The sequence below is a fragment of the Miniopterus schreibersii genome (assembly GCF_964146895.1).
Source record: "Miniopterus schreibersii genome assembly, chromosome: 6".
In the NCBI taxonomy this organism is placed as follows: Eukaryota; Metazoa; Chordata; class Mammalia; order Chiroptera; family Miniopteridae; genus Miniopterus; species Miniopterus schreibersii.
Window position 1 is genome coordinate 15,254,062 of NC_138107.1, and position 27,846 is coordinate 15,281,907.

Consider the following 27,846-nt stretch of genomic DNA (forward strand, 5'->3'; position numbering starts at 1 on the left):
CCCAAAATGTATGCCTATGTTCCTCAAAATACCCATACAAGAATATTCACGGGGACATTATTAATAATAGCTCTGGTTGGAACGCCCCAGATGTACATAAGGAGTGAAAAGGGGAAACAAACTGTGGCAAATGTGCAGAATGAACGAAATCAATCACTGTCACACGGAACAGCACAGTGAGCAAATGAGGCTGGACTCAGAAAAACGCACGCTGTAAGACTTCATAAAGTTCAAACATGAGCAAGGTTATATTTATGGTGCTAGAAGTCAGAATATTCTGCTCAGAGAAAAATACAAGACAAAGACTGGGATGAAATATTTGCAGATTATATAACCACCAAATGCAGATTATATATCCAGAACAAATCAAGAACTCTCCAACTCAGTACTAAGAAAACAAACATTGCAATTAAAAAATGGGCAAAAACCTTGAACACTTCATCAAAGAGGACACACCTATGGTAAATAAAGAACAAAAAAAAGGTTTAACATAATTAGCTATTTGGGAAGTGCTAATTAAAATCATAAAGAGGCACTACTACACACTGATAAGAATGACGAAAATAAAAAATACTGGCAATATCAAGTGCTGGTGAGGATTTGAAAAAACTGGAACCTTCATACATTGCTAATGTGAATGCAAAGTCCAAAATGGAAAACAGTTTGGCAGTTTCTTTTCAATCTTTTCAATTTTTAAATGCTTGAGTCTAAAATGCACTTCCCATACAACCCAGCAACCACAAATCCATGGCATTTATCCCAGAGAAATGAAAACTATGTCCACGCAGAGACCTGTATGCCAAATGTTCACAGCAGCTCTATTTGCAGGAGCTCAAAAGCGGAAACAATTCAAATGTGGTTCAATAGTGAATGATACTAACTGTGGTACATCCATGAAAAGGACTACTACTAAGCTGCAAGAACATACCCGAAACTACGTGGATGGATCTCAAATTCTTGATACTGAATTTAACAAGGCAATCTCAAAAGGTTACATACTGCATGATTCCATTTAAAAAATGACAGAAACGAAGACCATTAGTGGTTGCCAGGGCACAGGGAAGAGGGGCGGGTGAGGAGGAGCTGCGCAAATATAAAGGAGTGACATGAGGGGGTTCTGTACCCTCACTGTGGTAGTGGTTACACAGATCTCCACGCAATAAAGCGTCACAGAATTACACACGTGTGCACAAGTGATGTGTAAAAACTGGAGAAATCCTCCTTAACAGTATTGTACTGATGGCAATTTCCTAGCTTCAATAACCTACTCTAATTGTGTAAGATGTTACCATGGGGAGAGGCTGGTGGAAGGGTTCATGGGAATTCTCTTATTGCAACATTTTTTGAGTCTATAATTAATTCAAATTAAGGGTTCATGCACTCTTTTTGTAGCATTTGGTGAGTCTATAATTAATTCAAATTAAAAAGTAAACAACAACAACAACAAGTTATAAAAGTGGTTATCCATGGAAAGGCCGTTCATATCCAGGGGCATGAGAGGGCTCCTGTGTGCTGGCCACGCTGTTTACTGGGCCGTCTGCTGGTTACATGGGGGCACTCGCTTTGTGAACATTCATCACGCTGCAAATACTTATGATTTATGTGCTCCTGTGTGTTCACGTTTCACTGAAGAAGTTTACTAAACAAGAAAAAATAAGTATAATCTTCACTAACCTATAGATTTCCTAGAAAACTTGTAGTTAAAATACACATTTGAGATAGTACACGTACAAATCATGTTCAGAAACGGTAAATATACAACAAAAGCATCCTAATTGGGGTACAGTTGCTTTGTTCTTTTAGAATTCTTCTAATTCCCATAATTTAAAGTCTACAGCATCACAATTATGTCACTAGATTCATTAGAATGCCACTTACTAGGTTCAATAACATCCTCCCATGATACCACATCCTCTCTGATCTTCCACAGTCAAGGGGGTGCTGATAATAATTAGGCTGGGACGACGGGCACAAGCCAGGCTTTCCTGGGCAATCACGGGATCTGTTTGCATTACCTTTAGAACAAAATTCCTTCAAAGACTGGCTATCATTTCTGCCCTAATTTTCTCATCTCCAATTCTCTTTGTTATTAATTCTAGAAGACTTTTTGTCCCGACCACTTAAGACCTTCTCTTGCCAAATCTCATTAATTGCAAAAATCAACTCTGTCCCCATTCTCCTCAGTCTTTCAACAAGATGTGAAACACCCTCTTCACTTGGCCACCAGGACACCACACCCTCCTCTCGTCACCACCTCCTTGCCTGTCTCTTCTCTTCCTCAGCCTGTGAATGCTAGAATATCTCCAGTCTTCTTTCTTTTCCCTTCTCTTCCCAAGTGATCTCATACCATCTTGACTTTAAATCCTACTTATATACCAATGACTCCAAAATTTTCATCCTATCACAAGCTCTGTCAGGAGTTCAAGTCATAAATTAAACTGCCTATTTGACTTCTCTACTTAGATGTCTTACAAACTTCTCACCCTTAACACAATTAATACCAAATGCTAAAATTTTGCTGCAAACTATTATTCATTTAGCTGCTAGGATAAAAAAATGTAGAAGTCATCCTTGATTTCTTCCATATCTTCATATTTAATATCCACTTTATCAGAAAGTCCTATTGGTGCACCCTCCAAAAGGAATAAAGCCACCTTGGGCCACTTCTCTCCACCACGACACCAGCGCGAGCTACCACAATGTGCTACAGGAGCCTGTTCACCAGTCTACCTGCTTCCACTCCGCAACTCCTGCAGCCGAATCGCCACAGAGCAGCTGGAGGGATCTTTTAAAGACCTTAAACCATGCAGGAGGTTCTGGAGATCTGTTACACGACAGTGTGCATGTGGCTGAAAATACTGCAGTGTACACTCAGAAACTGTTGGCATTGTGAAGAAGAGGATTAGTGAATCTCCTTCACTTGAACAGAGATACCATTGAAACTGATGTGCTTTTGCTTGAAAGTCAAATAAATTCTAAAAGAGAGAAATTCTTAAAAACCTTAAATCAGAGCACAAATCACTCCCCTATTTAAGAACTTCAGTGGTTTCCTATCCAACTTAATGAAATTCAACTCCTTAACATGATTTATCTATCGATGTAAATCAAACCTTTTAAAAACGTCTGTCCTGTACAAAGTCAAACAGAGTGAAAGTGGCACAGAGAGAAATACAAAGCCTACATAATCTGGCCGCTTTTTCCCTTTTACACTTCATCTCCTACCCCTGGATCCGTCACCCACTCCACTCCAAACACACTGATATTTCTCACTGCTTCTGAAGTCCAGTTCAGTCTCGGAGCCTCTACGTTTCCTGTTCCCTTAGTCTGGAATGTTCTTCCCAGAACTATGCATGGTATCTTACTTGACATTATTTAATTCTATGCTCAAATATAATCTTCTCTGAGAAATTTTATTTCTCCCTTTCTTTATCTGATATTATTTATCATTAATCCACACAAAAATATAAACTCCAAGAGGGGAGGGACTTTATGTTACCATTATATGTCCCATGCCTAAAACAATGGTCAGAACATTTACCAATAATAAACCTTTGGTGAATGAATGAAAGGAGCCCCTGTGTGGCTAACAATCCCAAATAATCTAACTCTGCCTCTTACACATCCAGTATAATCGAGGAGACAGGATTTTACTTATGTCAGAATCCATATAATTACATACTATTTTTCACAGGGTTCTAAATTAAGAGTAACAATATAAAATTTCAGTAGTTGCAAAATATTTTACTCTTGGGATTGATAAAACATTAAATCAGAAACTATTCTAAAATAACTGCCTGCCCCAGAAGTTGCAGCCAATTTTTACACCTGGAACAAAGGGGGAAAAGCAGGTGAACTTCCACTAAGTTATAAGTAAGTGTGATGCCTTCCTTCATTTCATTTGGGCTTTTAAATGAAAGAAGCAATTTGAATGAAGTGAAAGTCAATGAACTAATATATAAAAAAATGTAACATCTATGCATTTTCATTAAGTGCCTGGGAAAACATGTGATTTGAAATTTTACTCTGTCCTGTCTTATGACAGACAGACTTAAATATTTGACTAGATATTCTGAAGTAGCGACAGACACAGAATCACAGTACTTAGGTACCTTATTTACTACCGCTCCAATTTTAATTCAACATAAATATATGTTGATACTCTGAATTACAAGTTTCAACCCAGTTAAGCCAAGGAAAAACTATGTACTCCACAACTGTCACTACTTGACTATGTCACTTGTGCTAGAGTATTAATTAAAGAGATTGGGCACCTCTTTTCTAGGAACTTGGTTGATTTGTGGGTGAATTTAAAAATCCTGAAAACAGTAACTCAGAAAATAACTGAAATCCAAACCAAAAATGAATCATGTGAAAAATATACTAGAATTATTAAAAATGAAGAAATGGTAATCACAATTCTTCCTAATTGTTTTCTACATTTCTCTAGCTTATCTTTTCTGTTAATGAAAACAGTATGAAGATGAATGAAGAACTCGTGAGAAGCTAATCTCCTGAATCTAAAAAGTGTATATCAAATAGCGGATGATAAATAATTACTAAAAGGACCAAAGGAAGGATGAAAAATGTTTGCTCATCTTGGGAAAAAATATTACATGAATTATAAAACAACAGCTTATGAGATATTTCCCCCCTTGGAGTTCTTAGATCAACTAAAAACATCAGAACTAGTATTAAAAATAAATCTAATTCAATTATGATGTATCTCCTATATTTAAAATGTTTGAGCTCGGCTGGCCGTGGCTCAGCGGCTGAGCATCAACCTAGGATCCAGGCGATCGGGGTTCGATTCCCCATCAGGGCACATGCCCGGGTTGCGGGCTCCATCCCCCGTGGGGGCGTGCAGGAGGCAGCCGATCAATGACTTTCTCATCATTGATGTTTCTCTCTCTCTCCCCCTCTCCTTTCCTCTCTCTGAAATCAATAAAGATATATTAAAAAATAAAAATAAAAATAAATTAAAAAATTAAAAATTAAGAACAAATAAAATGTTTGAGTTTTAGGTAAGAGAAAATCATACTCCAGTGAAAGACACATTTGAATATTTAAATATTCTAAAGCTTGTTGCAATTCTATTAGAAATGATTCAGTCTTTGTCACTGATTTTGTAAATACTTTAATTAAATGTTCAATCTTAGGTAAAAATAAGTGGTGAGTCAATATACTGTACACCTGGAACTGATATAATATTGTATACCAACTATACTTAAAAATTTTTCATCTTACTCAGAAAATCATTTTGCACTTCAATGAAAGATATCAAAACTGAAACAAATAAGTTTCACTATGTGCAATGGCCACCTGGAGTTTTGATTTGACAATGGCTTACTGCATAAATTTTTTCCAACTTCTAAATGAATTTTCATTGAATTGCAGACAATCTCATCCTAATATATAGATCTTTAAACTTCAATACTAGAAAAATTGGAGCACTTAAATCACCCTTGGGAATTCACAAGAAAATAGTAAACATAACATCATGAGATCATCCATTTCAAAGATTAGTAACAACATAATCTTGCTTTGTTCCCAGGTAAGTGGTAACATCAACTCCCAGTGCCTCCACGACTAAATGCGATTTGCTACCTCTGTGGCCCGGGAACTGGGCTCGCATGAACAGAATGGGCCACCTGGACTTGCGACACGAAGGAACTGTGCACATGACCAAACACTAAGCTTTTAATAATCTTAGCTTACAAACTCCCTCAAGTTCCTTCTAACTCGAAAGTTCTACGCTTCTTTGAGTTCTGCTGTATTCAAAATAGTCTAGACAATTGATTCATAATGGTGTCACCTACGTAACCAGAAAAACTGGGTCGAAGTGGTGTTGAAAATAGGAGTTATTTCTCTGCTAACAGGTGCAATGCTAAGAAATGTTTAATGTAATTCTAGTTCCATAGCTATTAATAATTAAATTCAATACTTAAGATATCAGAAATAGTGAACACTAGGTGTCAGTGTAAGAAGTAGAAAAATATTTTTAAAAACTTGTTTCTAATCAGGTGTATCACAAAGAAATCAAAAGCAGCTGTGGCCACATTGACTTATAATTGCATAATTCAGTTAACAAGCCAATCTTTCTTTCAAACAAAAATTTCTGTTCCAAAACCATCAAGAGTTTAAAATCAGATTAAGGTGATCATTAGAAGTTACAAGTCTTTTGTAACTTCACCTGCATAACGCACAAAAAATAATTTTACTTTTTGGAATACACAGTTTGAAAAATACTGCTTAGTGCAGGTATAAGTCTGAAAGTATTATGTTGTATGATTTTATGTGGTGGAAAAGAATTGTTTTTAAACTACTACTCGATGATTAATAAAGGATACTGAATTTTAATTTTTCGCTGAACAGAAGTCTCCTACATAAATATAAAGGTATTAGATAGATGTTAAAATGCTTAAAGGGTCAGTTCACTGAAAAAAACAAAAAAACACACGAACTCGGGAAGGGTAATTGGCTCTCCCAAAATTCTGGTAGCTAGAGGTTTTAAAAAGATAATCATCATTAGCAATACAATTATACGGAAAAGGTAACATTAAAATATTGCCTCATATTTTAAAAGTGTATTAGGAGGAAATATCTTAATTTAGGTCCAATAATAATGATTTAATAAATTTATATTCTCATTTTAGCACAGTGTTCATTATGGGACTTGACATCTCTTCTATCTACTGAACCTTCTCTCACCTACCCATTTATCCATTTCTCTGTTCCATTTCTCAAACTCCACACCATTATCTGCTTATTAAATCTTTCCATGTGTTTTTTCATACAATATTCTGAAAGTCATTCATTTGTGGGAAAGAAACAAAACTAAATACAAAACGAAGGGACTAAAAAATCATTTAGGAGAACATTCAAGGATTTGCTGGAGGAAAAAAAACGCTTTAGTCAACACTGTGCTCTTGTTTTACTGATAGTTAAGTTATATTCAAATTATAGTCATAAAATGAGAAAGTATGAAGTTTATGGAAAATCTTTCAAAATCCAGGATTAAAACAAATTAACGAAGGCAATTTAGACTGCTCTGTGTCTGCAGGTTTCTTAGGAGCATAAAGTCAAATGGGAACAGACAAGGAGGGAACAGGGAAATTCACAAATAATAAACTATTTAAGCTAAGAATTTTAAGATCTCTAATCACATCAGAAATGAGAAGTAGAAGTAGGAGAAATAGAGATAGATTGTATATGTTGTGGCATTCAAAGGCAGGAAAGGGGCCCCAGAAACACATACAGCATATGGCTTTTTTTTAGGGATTTCATTTTTTGCCTCCATGTATTCTATTTTTTAATATTTACTTTTCAATTACAGTTGACATACAATATTATATTAGTTTCAGGTGTACAAACATAGTGATTAGACACTTACATACATCGTGAAATGGTCGCCCTGGTAAGTTCAGTAGCCGTCTACCACCACACGTAGTCATTACAATATGACTGACTCTACTCCCTGCGCTGTACTTTATTTACATCCCCTGACTTTTTATAACTGCCAATTTGTACTTCTTAATCCCTTTCGCCTTTCCCACCAATCTTCCCCTAACACTCCTATCTGGTGACCATAAAGAAGTCAGACAAAGAAAAACGAATAGCATATGATTTCACTTCTATGTGGATTCTAATAAAATAAACAAACAAAAGAGAAGCAACTCATAGGTACAAAGAGAATGACTCTTCAAACTCTCTTTCTAGTGCCTTTGCCTTTGATACTATGTTGCTCCAAATATATAAATAGATATTTATGATTAAAATTTTGGGTCATCAATAATTAAATCATGTTTTCATTGAAAGAGAGTGTAATTCAGTGATAGGTCATCTGAATATGTTAATTTATATAATGCCTATGAGGTAGGTAAATTCCTACTGATGAGTAAATTAAATCCTAATTCAGTTTGACATGATCTCACTCATATGTAGAATCTAATAAACAAAACCGACTGAGGAACAAAACAGATCCAGACAGAGAAGCATGGAGCAGACTGAGGGGTCTCAGTGGGAAGGGGGGTGGGGGAGTGGGCGGGGAGAACCCACATGCATATATGCTTAACCCCGGACACAGACACCGGTGTGGGGAAGGCCTGGGGGGATGCGGGGCGGAGGGGATCAACGGGGATATCTGTAATACTTTCAACAATAAAGATAGACTTTAAAAAAAGACCCAGAGAGATTAAGAAATAGGCTTAAGGTTATGTAACTAGCAAGTTATGAAGCCAAGATTCAAACTAAGAGATGATTGTCTCTAAAACCTTCCACTTTACTAGCATTTCCCACCTGATGGTTCACAGGCCCTCAGGCTTATGCAACAGTAACCAGAGAGGTCACCTTTAGAAGGCTGATTACTTAGTGAGAAGACGTCACACTGGTCCAGCACTTCTCCCAGTTTTTCACACAGATAAACACTGAGAGCTGTCGCGGTAGATTGATTGCTCTATCACTGTGAATTCGTTTATTCTCGCTGATAAAGGATTTACACCCATAATGGACTATTGCTTACAGATGGTAAGATATCATTCAGAATCTGTCATCATCCAACGAAGAGCTGGTAATATCCCTTACCTAAATATTCCAATGTCCTTGCTCTAGGCCCACCTGTCCAGCACTGGCATCTTGAGTATTTCCGTGTCCAGGTTATTCTACCCATTTTCCTGACTGTGCCACATTCTAAGATTTTCAATGCCCCGCAGCCTACAGCATTGCATATAAATTCCTCAGTTTGAAATTCAATGACCATCAGTGTACGTCTCAAGCTCCTTTGCCCCTTTCTCCAGTACATACTTAAGCAGTGTTGATACTCCAGTTGGAAATCGGGTGCCCTGATCAGAGGTGATTTCACACACCCCTTGGCATTAATGCAACTTCTTGGCATTAATGCAAATTCTGTACAATTTATCTGACATTTAAACATCGGAATTCTATTCCTGACAACATCATTCAAATCTATTCTGAAAACCAAACATAGTTTTAGTTATTAATGCTTACTAGGTGGCTTATCCAAGCATAAAGACTTAGTTAAAACAAAGAAACAATTGGTTTTAAAACTTAAATGTAAATTTTAAAAATGCATTAATTATCATTCTCTCTTTTGGAGAGAAGCCATTTGGTCTTTAATACTGACAGAGAAAAATAAGTACTTTCTTGCTTCCAAGGAACTTTCATTTCCTGACTAGCATAAAACACACACACACACAAATTAGATGTTAGAGAAAAAACGGAATTCTAGTCTTTTCTGTATTTCCACAAGTGAGACATCTGAAAATAGTAACTGACTATATTACTGCCTGATCTCGGATTTACATGAAAATTCAGTGGCTTTATTTTATATGCAACATGATAGAAAATACCAGCATTACTTAGAAAAAAAAAGAGTTAAAACTTTTGCTTTTAAATGGGGAAAAAAAATTAAAAAATATTAAGTTTCTAGTAAACACAAGGCACCCATAACAGCCTCATTCTTTATTTTTTTCTTAATCCTCACCTGAGGATTTGTTTGTTGATTTTAGAGAGAGGGGGAGAGAGAGGGAGAGGGAGAGAGAGAGAAACACTGATGTGAGGAACACCAATTGGCTGCCTCCCATCCACGCCTGGACCAGGGACGCAACCAGCAAGCTGGGCATGTGCCCTGACTGGGAATCGAACCCTCAGCCCTCTGGGGCACAGGGCGACGCTCCAACCAACTGAGCACCCAGCCAGGCACCACCTTCTTCTTAACAATGACGTCAAATGCTTGTCTATTTAGAGAAAAAGAACAGTGATTTTTTTAAAGCTGCCATGGACAATATCATTGAGCAGAATAAAGCTGAGACTTCTATGATGGAAGTAAAAGATAATATGAGAAGAAACAGAAAAAAAGTTACTCTTTATTTTATGGGGACGATAAGAACTTTGTTAGGAACAGTTAGGTACTTTATGTCTCGTAAGATCATCAAGTCTTACTGAAGTCTGGTGAGCCTGACAGTCGTCAAGAGGGAACTTTCGAGGGGCAACTTCGGTCAAGGAAAAAGGCTGGAGCGTTTCTGTCTGAAGCCTGCGACCAACACAAGCAGGAACAGAGTAACTTCTAGAAAGTTCACCTTTTCCAGCTATGTTTAAATCTATTCTGTATTGTACACTTAATTACCTTCGTCCGGAGGTCTATTAAATAATGCCTACTTAATGGTAACAGGTTACCCATTATGCTAAGACAGGTTTGCTGGCTGAGACCATTTCTCATGTAGAAGAATATTGCTTTTTCTCTTTACAAACTTCAAGTATGGTGAATCTCTATCAGGGACTTGAAACTGAATTTGTATTTTCCACACCAAAAGAAAATTCTGCTTCCCTTTCTTGGGATTTCTCTTTCCAGCCACTTCTCTCTCCCCTTCCTCCCTCCCTCCCTCCCTCCCTCCCTCTGTTCTCCATAAACCCTTTGCAAAATATAAATCCTACTGCTATTGGAAAACAACCCTTTTCACTTCAGAGAACCACAGAACACACATTTGGGAGGGACCTTAGAGGTTTACACGGTACACGCGGTCAGATAAGCACCCATTAGTACCTGTACAAGAATCAGCACATTTCATCCTAAAAACTCTCCAACTCCCTAAAGAAGAAATGACTTCAATTCCACATCCATTGCTTATAATCTGTGTGACTTTGGGCAAGTTGCTTAATTTTTTCTTCAGTTTCCAAGTCTATAAATGAAGAGAATGTCTTCTAACTCTCTAGGTTTACTGTAAATATTAAGTAAAACGTTTGTTATAAGAGATGCCATTCTGTCAAAGTGTATGCAGAGTGAAAGTTTAAAAATAAAATATTTTTATTTTCTTAAGGGCATTTGCAAAATCAAGGAATCTTGATATAAAATTTTTGGGAAAATGTTTTTGGTCTCTTAAATATATGCGATACCGTATATAACTAAATTTATACAAAAAAACAAACTTTACTATTGAGAGACAGCTTTCTAAGTATATCACACACTATCTTTAGTTTCTAAAAAAATATCCTGAATGTATCAACTTCTTCTAATTGTTTCAAGCCTTCACTGTGAATATGAATCATCATACTTTGTTATTTATGAGTTATGGTCTCTGCAACCAAAACACTATTAGGAGACTTTAGGTATTACCATATACACTTTCTGGAACATACTTCATAAATTTCCCCCCAGACTACCTACATACCTATAATTTTGTGTATTTGTATTTTTAAGCAATTATTTTCTCTTGGCTTCTACACTCTCACTTCTTGCTGTTTCTTACCAACACCAGACTTAGTAACTAATCACCATTCTGCTGCTTCTACTCTACTGAAGAAAAAGACAATTTTTAGACTAAACACACTCTGACTAATGAGCAGAATTTTTATAGTATCTATTGACTTTTATTGCTTACTGTCAATACTTAGCTGGATTAGAGTGCAAAGTCAATATAATGTGGCTGATAATAAAACATCATTTAAAAAATAAGTCTCGAAACATCCTTAAGATTTTTTCATAAGCCTTTTCTAATTGACACATTTATTTAGTAGACCTTTTATCTCCTTCCACTAACTTTAAAAATTTGAAGTCAATTGTATACCAGTGCTTCATATAGATATACCTTATGAATTTCAGATTATATACATTAGAACTTCAGAACAATTTACTCCAGAGAAGAATGTAAGGATAGTTAATACATTTGGGGGGAACTAAGAATGACTAGAAATGATTAGCATAAACAAACTGTTCAAGAATAGAATAGTACATAATATTTCGATCTGAGAAATAAAACTTTTAATTATATCTACATAACAAATAAGGCAATGTTAATTGGTTAAAATTTTGCAACTTAAATAGCTACATATAGAAATAATAGTTATTTTTTGAAATCAGGAAACTGCCTATATATGTACAAAATAATATATATAAAATTTTAGCAGATATTTTTATTTTCTTATTTTCTGCATAATCTCTACACTAATTAAGAGTAACAGCAACATTGGAAAAAGAATATAAAAAGTTATGGATAAAGAAGAGGCATTCAGAGATCTTAGAAAGATCCTGGAGAACAGGCGTTTAAAAACAATCTCTTGGTTGATATACAGACGAGAACACAATTGCAAAATGAAAATACAGTACTTGGGAGACATTTGCCAAATTAAAAGGCATTAGAAGTGGAACAAAGAGACAGGAAGGACGCGACAACTGCTAACCCAGATGGGAGATTAGACCACCATTCCTCACACATATAAATTTGTTCTGTATCAATTTTCATAATTAAATATTACTTAGAATAACTCTAGGAATCGATTCACATATGAAAACATAATTGAACAGATTGGGTGGCTTACTACAGATGGTCGCCAATTTATGGTGGACTGACAATTCTTTGACTTCTCAGTGGTGCAAAACCAAATGCATTTGGTAGAAACATACTTCAGGTTTGAATTCTGATCTTTTCTGGGCTAACGATGTGCAGTGTGATAAACTCACATGATGCTGGGCAGCGGCCGATGCTCTAGAGTGTGCTGGTTGTTAGCAATTTTGGGCCCTGTGCTTTGAGTTTTGGCATCCCGTCATGTCTGCAAGATGCCCACCTGTGCCTCCTGCTTCTAGTGAGGGAAAGAACAGGAAGGTGACTCAAGGCAACCGTCAGCACAAGGCAGCAAGCCACAATTTCATAAATCACACGAAAAAGTCAGCACTTTATCATAAAACAGGCTTTGTGTTAGACTAAATGTAATTGTTCTGAGGGCGTTTAAGGTAGGCTAGGCAACGCGATGATGTTTGGTAGGTTAGGTGTATTAAATGCATTTCAACTCACAATATTTTCAACTTACAGTGGGTTTATCACGATGTAACCCCATCATAAGTTGAGGAGCATATCTGTAGTTGCCTGATATATTCATACAGTGAAAAGCCAATAGGATTTTTAAGTTAAATGGTAAATAATTATACTCTATGCATAAAATGAAGAGATTTTTCTAATATTTAACTTTGAGTTAAATAGAGAAATAAAAGTAGCCATAAAGCTATCAGAAATCATGGTAACTTTTGAACTTCACTAAAAATGGATATTAGCAAAAGGATATTATTCTCAGCATTATAATATCAATTCAACCACATAACTTCCCGTTGGTACAAATCTCTACCTATTTTAAGTAAGTAATGCAACTCAATCTGTGGAGTGAGAATTTTATGAAAGGTGTGCATCTCTTTAGTAAATCCAAAATTCTTGGAAATTATACATCAGGCATTTATAAGACATTTCAGCCAGAACTGAAACTTGCAACAGAGGTCCAAGCATGGCACAGGATCCAAGCAGCTAGTAAGTACAGTTTAGCTTAAGTGAGGTGACAGGATCCTAGTAGACCAGTGGGGGGACAGGCGGGGGAGAAGCCTAAAGGAAAATCCTTGACACATGAAGAAAAATGGAAAGATACTGTTTTATACCTATGCTAAGAAGACCAAGTAACCTGAGACATTACATATAACTTACTGGAACTGTGAACAATCTGTACTCATATTCTCTTACCTTGAAGAGTTGAATAATTGACTATCAGTGAAATATTCTGCATCAGGAAAAAGAAAAGACATGCTAAGAGTGGGAAAAGAATTAGAAATCCCTTCCTGGCTGGTCCCCTAGGTTATGCTGTAGCAAACTACCCAGGGAAGTTCAGAGGAAATGTAGCTAAAGAGGCTATATACTGTGTTACAGGTTAAAAACTGAATATCTGCTCACAGCAATATGAACTTATTTTTTTAAAAAGAGGAGATACAATACTATTTCTTGAGGCATGAGACATGAGAGAAAATTTGACTAATTAAATATAAAACTATAAGAGCAATCAATGAGAAATAAGTGCTATCCTAACACAATCAGAAAATTTCCACAGCACATTCATAAGAAAAAGTTACAAGCACAAACGGGTAAAAGTCATCAGTGTTTAGTGACACCCAATGTTCCGTATTTTGAACCACTCTGTATGCGGACATAGGTACATGTGTTTGTTTTCCACAAAGTAGGTTTGTTTTCAGTCTGCTAAATATGTGGTACTTCACTTACTCCACAGAAGGACCAGACAAAACAGGCCGAGAATTTTTTCCCAGATGGTATTTGTGAACTCCTGTATCCCATTCACATAAACACAGAGTGTGTTCCGGTTTGCTGAGTTACACATACATGCTGGGACTTAGTACAAAGTCAAAATGTTTAGTTAGCTAGAAGTCTGTTTCCATTCTGTGATTCATGAGGTCCCCCTGGTACCTCTACTTCCTTTATTTTATACAATCACAAATTATATTAGTTTGTCCTATTTTGATAACCCTTATAATTGAAGTTCTGCACAGGAAACTTTATGACTATTTTAAAACATACTCATAAACCATTACGAAGGTGGCATAAGTGACGCCTAACAGAATTGGTGATTAGGACTGAGCAGTGCCTTGCATGAGTTCCTTCTACCAGGAGATTAACTGCCAAATTAAAAAGCATTATAAGTAAGAGTAGAGGTGGGGGGAAGCAACTCAGCGCATGCTGACCCAGATGGTAGATTTAAGCAATCACTCTTCATGCATATAAATTTGTTACTAATTTTCACAATTAAAGATTATTAGCATAACCCTGAAAAACTGGTTCTGATATGAAAACAGTACAACAGATTGAATAGCTTACTCATTACCTGGTAGGTTAATATAGTGAAAATCCAATGTAATTTTGAAATGAAATGGTCATTATATTCTAGGCATAAAATAGATTCTCTGACATTTAACTTTGAACAGAAAACGAAAGCAGCTTTATAGTCCTCAGAAATCATGAGAGTTTTGGAACTTGAAAGGATCTTACTGCTGAGAGCATCACACAGCAATTCATTCACTGATGCTGAGATGCCAGTGTCGTCCCCAGGAAGGAGCCTGGTGGTGCCCCTCTCGCCACTCTGGGGCCCGCTGCCTCTATAACTGCTTAATACAAAACAAAGCCTGACCACTAGTTTCCCTTTTTGTCTTTTCTGTAAAAATCAAAATCCTCTTCGGATTCCTTTTGGTTAGCAAACACAGGTACCAAGGCAGGTCTTTCGTGAAAGTGAAGTGGTGACAGGCAAACTTTCAGAAACCAGGGGAGGCCTGTGTGCCCTGTTGCTCCTCACTGCGCCCTTAATCTCCACGCAGCCCCAGAGGACAGCGAGCGGGCCTGAGCACCCGCACCCGCACCCGCACCCGCACCGGGAGGGGGCAGAGCCGGTGGGTCCTCAGAGCGGGTGGACCCGGAGGTGCTGAGCGGGAGGCAGGGAGTCGCAGATGGAGTAAGAAACGAGAGGCAGAAGAAAAGATTTGAGGAAAAATTTACAAATTTAGTCTATTGCCGGTTTTACTACAGTTCCCAAATGAAACAGCATGCGGCTGCTGCCAAAGTGATCCCCAATATGTGCACCCCCTTGGCCATGCTCCAGAAGCTCGCCAGACTCGGTCCACCCGCGGACTCTGAGCGGACCGACTGGGCTCCCGTCCCTCCAGCTCCAGCCTGTCACCAGTCCTGCGGCACAGGAGGACTCTGGCAAGAAACTACCGTATCAGATGGCAATCAGAGCAGGCACTGTCCCTGACCCAGTGACACGGAACAGGAAAATCATGGACTGTGGAAATCCAACAGGCCTCTTCCAAATAACCAGTGGCTCAGAGAAGAAATCAAAAGGGAAGACAGAAAGTGTATTCAAAAGAAAAAAAAGTCGCAACACACCAAAACCTCCGGGATGCAGCAAAAGTAGTTCTGAAAGGGAAATTTATAGCATTAAATACCTGTATTAAGAAAAAGGATCTCAAATAAACAACCTAACTTTACACCATAAGCAATCAGAAAAGAACAAACTAAGTCCGACGGTAGCAGAAGGAAGGTAATAATAAAGATTAGAACAAAATAGAGACAAAAAATGCAATAGGAAAAAAAAATCAGTAAACCTAAGATTTTTTTTCAAAAGGTAAACAAAGTTACAAACCTGTAGCTAAACCACCCAAGAAAAAGGGGAGGACTCACGTAAATGAAATTCTAAAAGTAGGATACAAAGCATTGTAAAAGGCTGCTAGGAACAATTCCATGAAAGTAAACTGAATAACCTAGTTTGAAATGCATAAATTACTACAAACATACAACTATGCAAGGCTGAGTAATGGAGAAACAGAACATCTTAACAGATAGTAATGACTGAGACGTTGACGCAGTAATCGAAAACATTCCAAAAAAAGAAAAGCCTAGCATCAGAGTTTCACTGATAAGTTCCACCAAAACTTTAAAGACGAATGGCACACTTTCTTAAATTCTTCCAAAAAATGAAGAAGAGGGACTACTACCAAACTGATGTTATGAGTCCAAAATGTGATATAAAATTCAGATAAGGACACTACAAGAAAAGAAGACTAAAAATCAATATATCTGATGAATACAGATTAAAAACTCTCACCATGGGAAGTTCTCGGCATGACGTGATTACAGAGAAAGCCCATTCACAGCAGCGACGAAGATTATACTTAGGAATCAATCTAACAGGAAATCTATGAGGCCCATAGAGGAAAATGTTAAAACACTCACGGAAGACACAAAAGCAGTCTTAAAAAAAAAGTAAAGACATTCCCTACTCTTTTTTTTTTTAAATATGTCTTTCTTGATTTCAGAGAGAGGAAGGGAGAGGGGGAGAGAGAGAGAAACATCAATGATGAGAGAGTCACTGATAAGCTGTCAGCTGCCTCCTGCACGCCCCTGACTGGGGATCGAGCCCGCAACCCGGGCATGTGCCCTGACTGGGAATCGAACCCTGACCTCCTGGATCCTAGGTCAACGCTCAACCGCTGAGCCACACCGGCCAGTTGACATTCCCTATTCTTAAATTGATTCAAAAGTCTAAAGACATAGTTCTCTCTAAATTTATAAATTCATGCAATCTCAATAAAAATACCAACAAGCTATTTTATGGAGCTACAAAATTTAATACTAACATTCATATGGAAAAATAAACATACAAGAATAGCCAGGAACACACTGAGAAAGAAAAATTACAAGGTGAGACTAGCTGTAACAATCTTTAAAATATACTATAAAATCTGTATAATTAAAAATGTCATATTAGCACTTGCACAGACAAATTAACCACTGGTATAGAATACAAAATCAGAAATATACCCTAGTGCATATGATAATTTAGTACGTGATAAAGGAAGTATCTCAAATGGATCAAAAAGATTAGATCCATAGCTCACACAATAAAAAGAATGATCTGCAGATGGATTAGGGATCTAAATGTTAGAGAGGGAATCCATACAAGTACTAGAAGGCAAGACTGGATGTATTTCCTCTTGAAACTCGGTAAAAGGAAAAGTTTTTCTAATTATGATTCAAAATCCAAAGATAATAAATGATGAATACATTTGACTATGTTAAAATAAAAAACAAGTCAAAAGATAAATGACACACTGCAAGGATATATTATTAACACATTCCACAGACAATCCCTAATATATAACAAACATAGGACCAAAAACCTAATAGAAAAATGGGGAAAGAACATGGGAGTTCCTATCATTGGTATAACTTGAACAATAAAAATAAATAATATTACTGCATAATATCCTAAAAATAAAATTTAGATATTCATTACCCCATATATATACATGTATTTATTTACTTGTTTATTTATTTGTGTGTGTGTGTATAATTAAATAAATAAATGGTGATAAAGGATAGCTATTCTTTTCAGGATAACTGGAATTAAAAAATAGAAAAGGAAATAGAAAATCACTCAGGCAAATACACAGTAATAATTGTCTTAAACAAAATATACTGATGAATGTTAAAATTTATAGGCAAAAATAATGAGAAAAAGAATATTTGCATAGTCACAAAATATCTCCCCTAAGATAGTTATTAACAACAAAATGGGAAAAAAAATACTAACTGTACTATAGTGGAAAAATTCAGCACACACTACCTTAACCAAGTTTTCAAGGTTAAGATCACAAATAAAACATTATCAACAAGATAAACTTGTTGATCTGATACACTTAGAAAGACCCCTAACTTCTGTGGTATTCTTCCCCTAAAAGCAGAGCAACATTCCCATCCTAAGAAAACATCAGACCAATTGAAAAAGAAGAGCATGCTGCAAGGTAAATGCCTAGTGCTTTTCAAAAACGTCAAGGTCATGGAAGACAAGAAAAGGCAGAACTATCATAGATTGGAGAAGACTATAAAGACATAACTAGCTACAGAGTTTTACCCTGGATTGGCTGCTGGAACAGAAAAGGGACATTAATGGGAAAACTGAAGAAATTTATGTAAGGTTGATAGATTATTAATATTATTGTACCCATATTATTTCCGGGTCCGATCATTGTACTGCAGTTACGTCCATTGTTAACAGAGGAAGTTGAGGAGTATCTAGGAATTGTACTATTTGTGCAAACTTTTGATAAGCCTAAAATTCAAAATAAAAGTTTTAAAGAGTTCTTGAAAAACTATGCTTATACAGTGATAGAATGCAGATTATAAAACCTGCTCCCAGGGGTCAGAGGGTGAGTGAGAAACTTATTTACACAGGCGGCCCATGGGAAGGAACGTTTCTGGATGATGAAAATGTCCATATATCATGACTGTATTGGCAGTCACATGACAGTAAGTTGTCAAAACTCACTGAACTATACATTTCAACTGGTGAAATTTTGATATATGTAAACTGTAACTCAACAGGGCTGACAAAAAAAATTCCAAATGTAAATATAACCTTTAAAGGAAACAGGGTTGGGTTGCAATCCCAACATAAGCAGAATGCAGAGGAGCAATACCAAATGAGGTTATATATGCTCTTACCAGATTAATTAACTGAGTGTGTACCACGTCTTCTACCAAAACTGCTGTTTCATGAAGAGGCCTCCTAGCATCACCTAAAGAAAACCTGCAAAAAAAAAAAAAAAAAAATTAATCACACCAATATTAAGAACTGTGAAATTAAGAAAGGGAAAGGTGAAAAATATTCACTGCAATAATCTGTTTAATAAAGTACAAATTGTCCTCTCAAACAACAGTGCAGAGGTACAGTTTTTTATGGACAAAGAATTGCCTCTCTCACACAAGCTGAACATTCCCCCCCCCAAATGCAGTATTATCTATGCTATTTCTTTCATATATATTTAATAGGTGTAATGTTTACTGTTGAAAGTATTACAAATGACCCCCATTTTTCTCCCATCATTGGCCCCCTCCACCCCACTCCCACCCCTCACCCCAAGCCTTCCCCACACTATCGTTTGTTCATGGCCTATGCATATATGCATATGTTTTTTAATTAATCTCTTCCTCCCTCCCCCCTTCCCTCTGAGATACGTCCATCTGTTGCATGTTTCAATGTCTCTGGATATGTTTTGTTCTTCGGTTTTCTTTGTTCATTAGATTCCACATATAAGTGAGATCATGGGATACTTGTCTTTCTTGCCTGGCTTATTTCACTCAGCATAATTCTCTCCAGGTCCATCTACGCTGTCCCAAAGGGCAAGAGATCCCTCTTCTTTACAGCTGCATAGTATTCCACGGTGTGAACGTCCCACAGCTTTTTATTCACTCATCTACTGATGGGCACTTGGGCTGTTTCCAGATCTTAGCTATTGTAAATTGCTCTGCTATGAACATCGGGGTGCAAATATTCTTTCTGATTGGTGTTATTTCTTAGGATACATTCCAAGGAGTGGGATCAATGGGTCAAAAGGCAGCTCCATATTTAATTTTTTGAAGAACCTCCATACTGCTTTCCACAGTGGCTGCACCAGGCTGCATTCCCACCAGCAGTGTACCAGGGCTCCCCTTTCTCCACACCCTCGCCAGCGCTTGTCATTTGCTGATTTGTTGATGGAGCCATTCTAACAGGTGTGAGGTGATACCTCACTGTCCTTTTAATTTGCACCTCTCATGGTTAGTAACTTTGAGCATTTTCTCATATGTCTCTTGGCCATCTGTATGTCCTCTTTGGAGAAGTGCCTATTTAGGTCCTTTGCCCATTTTTTAATTGGTTTGTCTTCCTGTTGTTAAGTTGTATGAGTTCCTTATATATTTTGGATAGTAACCCTTTATCAGATGTATCCTTGGCAAATATGTTCTCCCATACAGTGGGCTCCCTTTTCATTTTCTTGATGGTCTCTTTTGCTGTGCAGAAGCTTCTTATTTTGATGTAGTCCCATTTGTTTCCCTTGTCCTAGGAGATAAATGGGCAAACAAACTGCTACAAATGATGTCTGATATTCTGCTGTCTATATTTTCTTCTAGGATTTTTTTTTATCACGACTTACATCTAAGTCTTTTATCCATTTTGAGTTTATTCTTGTGTATGGAATAAGTTGATGGTTTAGTTTCATTTGTTTTGCATGTACCAGTCCAATTTTCCCAACACCAGAAATTGGCCCAAGCCATCATTTTCAATGACCTAAATTAAAGAGCTAAAACTATTAAACTCTTAGAACAGGGAGAAAATCTTCATGACTGTCAAGCTGACAATGATTTCCTAAGTATGACACCAAAGTACAGGCAGCAAAAGAAAAAATAAATAAACTGAACTGCACCAAAGCTAAACCCTTTTCTACGTTAGACACTATTAAGAGAGTGGAAATCTTCTGTTGTGATCACTGATGTATTCAGTATTGAATTCTTTGGACTGCACGAACAAACTTTCCCTTCCATTATTTTAAGTTGCTTCAAATCTCACTTTAAAAAAAATAGTTATCAAAGTGAAATGATTGACTAAAAGATAAAACATAAAACAGTAAATTCATTTCATATCTCTAGTAAAAAGAACATTTAAAAAACACATTAAAAACAATCCAATTAAGATGTGTTTTTACAATGTTACTTTTACTAGAGCTATGAACTGGATTTGTTGTTTTATCTTAGTCAATTGGGTTGAGTCAATTGGATTGTTATGACTTGAGGAATAAAAATAAACACCATTGCTGCATAATATTCTAAAAATATTAGTACACACACACACACACGTGCATGGCACACACACAATAAAATGCTATTCAGCCATAAAAAAGAATGAAATCGTGCCATTTGAGACAAAATGTTGGCATTATGCCAAGTGAAATAAGTCATAAAGAGACAAATACTGTATGATCTTACTTATATTTGTAATCTAAAAAACAAACAAACAAAAGAACAAAGTTTACAGATACAGAGAACAGACTGTGTGTGTGTGTGTGTGTGTGTGTGTGTGTGTGTGTGTGTGTGTGAAATGGGTGAAAGTACAGACCTCTGGTTATAAAACAAGTCAGTCCTGGGGATGTCATGTACAACATGGTGACTATAGTTAATAATACTGTGTTGCTTATTTGAAACTTGGTAAGAGAATAAATCTTAAAAGTCCTCATCACAAGAAAAAAAAATGGTTTCTGTACCTATGTATAATGACTTGATAACTAGACTTGATCTAGTGGTCATTTCTCAATGTATACAAATGTTGAAACATTACTTTGTACACCTGAAACTAATAATGTTATATGTCCATTTTACTTCAACTTGAACAATAAAGGTGCCTTTTCAGATGTTTGATTTTGGCCTATGAAAACAGCTATAATCCTTAAATCCTAAAAAGTTCTGTCTTCAAGAATTGTAAGAAAATTGTATTTAAAAAAAATTATTTTTATAAGAAAATTCTTTTAAGAAAATTAAATTGTACTAAATTGAATAATTGGATAACAATCATGAAGTTAAGAAGAACTACAGGTTTTTAAATGCATAACAGAATGAAAAACATGAATAAAAACAAATGGAAAAGAGGAAATAAGTCTACAATTTAATCTTGGTCCTACATGGGAAAACATTCCATTGCCCTTAAAGAAATTTTGTATAAAAAATATAAAGTAGTATTTGTACATGTGGATATTTTCATAGGATTTTATATTATTCTTTTTCAGTGTATTTAACAGGGTCCACTTTTGGGTTTAAAATACTTGTTTTCACATTTTCAAGCCCAGATTAAAAACACAGTGAAGGGCTGATTAAGTTTTAATAAAAGGGATCCTTTAATAAAAGAGACCCTTTCACAATGTATATGTCTATCAAGTCATCACATTGTATACTTTAAATATCTTACAATTTTATCAATTTTACCTCAATAAAGCTGGGGGAAAGAGATTCTGAAAAGGAAGCCAAGAGGGCAGGTTTGATAAAAATCTGTGGCATGGAACCTGCTGGCCCGGCAGGAAGAACACAAGGTCCACAGCAGACCTGCGCAGGAAGCACCCAGGAGCCAAATGTAAAGAAAGGACAAACAGACGTTTCTTCACTGCCCTGTGTGCGTCTTCTTGGATGCTGAGTTGCTTTCAGTACTTACCCCTGGCTACAAACTCTAATGTGGTTAAATTATTCTGGATACTGTGGTTAAGTAATTGCTGTGGTCTTGGGAGTTAGTTACTTTTTTTTTTTATTACTTCTGGTTTTTGGACATTTTTCTACCTCAGGTAATTGACATTACTTTGGAATGGACACCATGTGACTATTGCTTGGTGTGAGGAGGCCCTGGGTGACTTTCTGTCCCTAAAAGAAAGTTTCCTTTTTCCCTTCTAACTACTTATTTGATTATACTCTGGCGGGCTGGGCATTACTATAATACCCAGGAATTTCTCCTAACTGGAATTAGAGTGAATAGCAGGCTACAGCCCTCACTGCACCTAGTCAGCTACCCTGGCACTAGACAGCACTTGCAAACACAGACATCATCCTGTTTATGTCATTCTTACCCAATATTTGCGGAGAATGACTTACCCACTGTCCAAAGGGGGGGCGGCATAAATTTGCTATGATCAGTCATTTAGGTCAATCAGACAGTTATGACGCATGGGAATTATCCTTACTCTTCAATTTTTATTACCTCTAACTTTCACATAGCTCTACGATTTTATCTGTTTTTCAAAGGAAGAAGTGAATTCAACTAACATTGGCTCTGAAAACACCAAAGTGATAAATAACTAAATTAAAATATCGAATGAATACTTAAGACAACAGTTTTCTAGCAGTGATCTTTTCAATCATTGCTTACTTGATTTTTCAACATCCATTTCCTCCGCCCCTTTACTATAGTATATATTCATATAAAATTTAAACAAACTTTTAGAATCGTTTTAGAATTTTATAACACTCAATGAAGTAAGTATAAATATCAGAAAATATAAGAAAAGATTATAAAATTATCATTCGGGATATAGAAAAGCTACAATACCAATGTGGAAAAATGCAAATATGTATTTGTTTAAAGTAAAATACAAGTTAAGACAGGGTAAAACTTTGAAAAAAGTAAACACTTATATGAGTATGGGTATTAATTACTCAATCAACAATTGCTTAATGAGTACCTAGTATGTTTCAGGCACTGTTGTAGTTGCTTAGGATCATCAATGAACAAAACAGATTTTCTTAAAAATTGAGTGGAATTTGTAATCCAATGAGGAAAGGATACAAAAAACAATATACATAATAAATTACTAAATAAATTATTTGTATGTTGAAAATATATCAGATAAAAGAGAACAGAATCAGGAGATGCGAAATATGGGATAGGGAAGGGGAGGCAATGTGAAATATTAAAATAAGCACTTATTAATTTTTGATGTGTGAGAGAAATAGCTTTTAATCAGTGGGAAGAAGGAAAAATAAATTAGGTAATTTGTAAAAACCAAAGACTTACCAAGGAAAGCTCACCTAGAATTATCACAGCACAAGGCATGAAAATAGCATCTGAGGGAGTTTACACAAATGACATATGCATATGAATTTCGGAGCAATTTTTCTCTTATATCTTATATTCCCAAGAAGCAAATATCCCATATGCAAACTGTAATAAGTAGCAGCATAAAGCAAACGATTCCTTATTAGAGGAATAGGAAAGATGACAGATGAGAAGTACACCAATTACTGAATATTAGGGTCAGGGAATGACCTAAAAGATTTAGTCCATTCATCTTATTTTAATAAGAAGAAAAATGAAGGTTAGAGAAGTTAAATAACCATCTCAGGATCACAAATCCAGTTAGAGGCAAAGGGTAGGCCTTTTATTTAGTGTAGAAATCATTTTTGGCAATAGCACGTTAGATGAGCAAAAATTGTAACAAATTAGACAGATTAGTCTTAAATGCTCATGTACCAAAGATTAGGATTAATAAAATAATATAAAGAAAGCTTGGTTCAATTACTTTGCATAACTGATTTTTAAACCTGTGCAGTGCAGAAGCTTTTTAGTTTAATGTAGTTACATTTGTTTATTTTTGCTTCTGTTGTCTTTGCCTTAGAAGACATATCCAAAGATATATTAAGACCAGTGTCAAAGAGGTTATTGTCTATGTTTTTCCTAGAAGCTTTATGGTTTCAGATCTTATATTTAAGAGTCTAATCCACTGAGTTTACTTATGTATATAGGGTAAGAAAGGTGGTCTAATTTCATTTTTTTGCATGTATCTGGTCCAGTTTTTCTAAAACCATTACTGAAGAGATTGTTTCTACTCCATTGTACACTCTTGCCTTCTTGGTCAAATATTAACTTACTGTAAAGGTGTGGGTTTAATTCCGGGCTCTCAATTTTGGTCCATTGATCTCTATGCCTGTTTTAATGCCAGTACCATGCTTTTTTGATTACTAGGGCCTTGCAGTATAGTTTGGTATCAGGCAGTGTGATACCTCCAACTTGGTTCTTATTTCTCAAGACTGATTTGGCTATTCAGGAGTCTTTTGTGGTTCTATATAAACTTTTGCATTATTTTTTCTAGTTATATAAAAAAAAAACAAGGAAACCATCAACAAAACAAAAAGGCAACCTACTGAATAGAAGATATTTGCAAATTATATATCCCATACGGGATTAATATCCAAAACATATAAAGAACTCAACAACAAAAAACTACTCAACAATTAAAACGCAAACCATCCAATTAAAAAGTGGGCAGAGGATATGAATAGACATTTCTCCCAAGAGGACATAGGACATACAGATGGCCAACAAACATATGAAAAAGTGCTCAAAGTCACTAATCATCAGGGAGATGAAAATCAAAATCACCACGAGATAGAACTTCACCCCTGTCAGGGTAGCTACCACCGATAAGCCAATTAACAACGTGTTGGAGAAGCTATGAAGAAAAGGGAAACCTCACGTACTATTGGTGGGGTTGTAAACTGGTGCAGCCACTATGGAAAACAATACAGAGGTGCCTCAAAAAATTAAAAATAGAAACTACAATATGACCCAGCAATTCCACTTCTGGGCATTTATCTGAAGAAATCCAAAACACTAATTCAAAAAGACAGATGCATCCCTATGTTCACTGCATCATTATTTACAATAGCCAAGATACAGAAGCAACCTAAGTGTCCATCGCGACAAATGGATAAAGGAGATGTGGTGCATGTGTACAGTGGAACATTACCCAGCCACCAAAAAAGAATGACATCTTGCCATTTGTAAGGATATGGATGGGCCTAGAAGGGATTATGCTAAGTTAAATAAGACAGAGAAAGACAAATGCCATATGACTTCACTTATCTGTGGAATCTAAAAAACAAAATAAGCAAAGAAAACAGAAACAAACTCACAGATACAGAGAAGAAATTGAAGGTCACTAGATTGGAGGGGGTTGGAGAAGGAATGAAAAAGGCAGATGGGGGTGGGAAGTACAAATTGCCGCTTATAAAAACTGTCCCGAGGATATAAACTATAGCCTAGGGAATACTGTCAGTAATATTATAATAACTATGTACGGTGCTAGATGATCAGTATGATCATTTCATGTAAGGTATATAAATGTCTAATCACTGTTATATACCTAAAACTAATACGGGGGGGGCAAATGTTGGTTTATAGTTGTGAGTACGTGAAACAGATTTTATTCTTGTATTATTATTAATGATACTATTATTTTCCATACAACTGCAAACCTACTTTTGCCCCACCTTGTATAATACTGTTTGTCAACTGTAACTAAAAAATACATTTAAAACTTACAAATAAATAAATACAAAGACCTAACTGGGCAGCTCAGTTGGTTAGAGCATTGTCCAGACACACCAAGGTGGGGGTTCATCCCTAGGTCAGGGCACATACAAGAATCAACCAATGAATGCAGAGATAAGTGGGGCAACAAATCACTGTTTCTCTCTCAAATCAATTAAATAAATACATACATACATACATTAAGAATAATTCTTAAGCTTTATAGAGAAACACATCATAACTTCCAAAAAGTTGTTTTAGTCCCTTTAGGCCCTCAAAATATTTAATAATACAAGAATTTAACTACCTTACTGTTCCTGAAATTTAACAGTCAAAAATTAACTTGCATAACATTGGATAGATTATAGTCTACACTATAATCACAAATTTCACCCAAATTTTCAGGCACATTTCATGGACTAGGAATCAAAGATTCAAGAAAGTTAAGAGATTTGCCCATGGCGTTATCAAAAGCAAGCTTCAGAATTACATGCTGTGAGAATAACTTAAAGATAGACGAATTATGCTTTATACAGATATTTAGAAAATTAGCAAATGGATAAATGTGGCATACTGCACAGAAAACCCGGTCTTGTCCAGAAAAAAAGTATTCTGTAGTTAAATGAATTTAGGAAATGCCTTAGACTATTATTCTCCAGATTCGCAACGCATGTTACCGTATTAGACACTGAGGAGCTCTGAAGGAAAGGAACTTCTGGTTTTCAATGTGTTTACTGTGTAGGTAACTATTTTCCTAAGCCCACTTAGTTATATGGCACTGAAAATCAACGAGGCCGCACTGACAGGAGAAGGGCTTGAGGCCTTTAATGATGGGATTCGCAATAAGCTGCAGCCTATGGTGCTAGGACTCAAAGTTCTCCAGTTTTAAACAATGAGATGATGATAGTGGTAATAACAGCAAACAACAGGTTCTTTTTTAACTTATTACTCACTGAACAAATATTTATTGTGGGCCCATACGTCAGGCACTACATTTTACACTAGCTGAGAATTTGTATAAATTGCCACAAATGAAGGAGTTTTCTGCAGCTACGGCAGGCAGCTGCCCAACCGGTATTCAGCTGGTCAGTGGGCCGCCTAATGCCGGCCGCTCCCCACTCTGAAGTCCGTCAAGAACACAGCTGCTCCACTCCACTCTACTCCACTCCACTCCACTCCACTCCACTCCACTCGCGTCCGAGTGCAAGTCTCATCCGAGCAGCCTCACCTCCAGAGCAGGAGGCCAATCCCTGCGCTCCATGCTTCCCCAAGCTACCTGAGATAAGCAGTCTTCCCTGCTAAGAGGCCATACATGACCAGCAGATATCTTTCCTTTATAAGAAACAATAAATTCCGTTTTCTCTATTTCAGAGTGAATGATGGTTTCATAGTGTTTGAGAAAATCTGCTCTCACAACCCTATCAACCTAACCACGACTCTATCACATTTCCAACCCTCACTTATCTGGTTAATAGATTGAGGTCCTGCCCAAAATAACATTTGAGGAAAAAAGTTCCAAAACTTTTAAGTAAACAAGAGGAATGAAAAGCTCTAATCTAATGTTGAAGAAGTCACAAGCCCAATATAAAGCCCTGTAGTCAAGAGATATCCTTGAGACAATAGATCAACACTGCATGGGCCAGGAATTGCAGAACCAACTATCAAGGTGACTTTGTCTTTACTCTTAATTCTCCATCTCATCCATAAGAACATCTTGCTGAAATTTTGTACTGTCCTACCATGGCATTACCCCATCATAAAGGGAAATTATTTTACTCTGATATGAACTATGAACTCATCCAACTTCCTAATAATTAAAAATGCCCGAATTTTTGAGATTGATGTCAAGTTCACCAG

At 36.3% G+C, this 27,846-nt stretch overlaps 1 protein-coding gene across 8 annotated transcripts in view; it reads right to left on the reverse strand.

The window, feature by feature from the left end:
• Positions 1 to 27,846, reverse strand: part of SUPT3H (SPT3 homolog, SAGA and STAGA complex component) — a gene marked incomplete at its 3' end in the record, with an annotated part of 418,020 nt that overhangs the window by 211,764 nt on the left and 178,410 nt on the right. For all 8 annotated transcript variants that reach the window (XR_013999022.1, XR_013999023.1, XM_081140295.1 and 5 more), the window contains one exon: positions 18,834 to 18,918. Coding sequence is in view for 4 of the 8 variants with exons in the window: in XM_081140295.1 (XP_080996421.1) it covers positions 18,834 to 18,918 (85 nt within the window). The remainder of the gene's footprint in view (positions 1 to 18,833; positions 18,919 to 27,846) is intronic.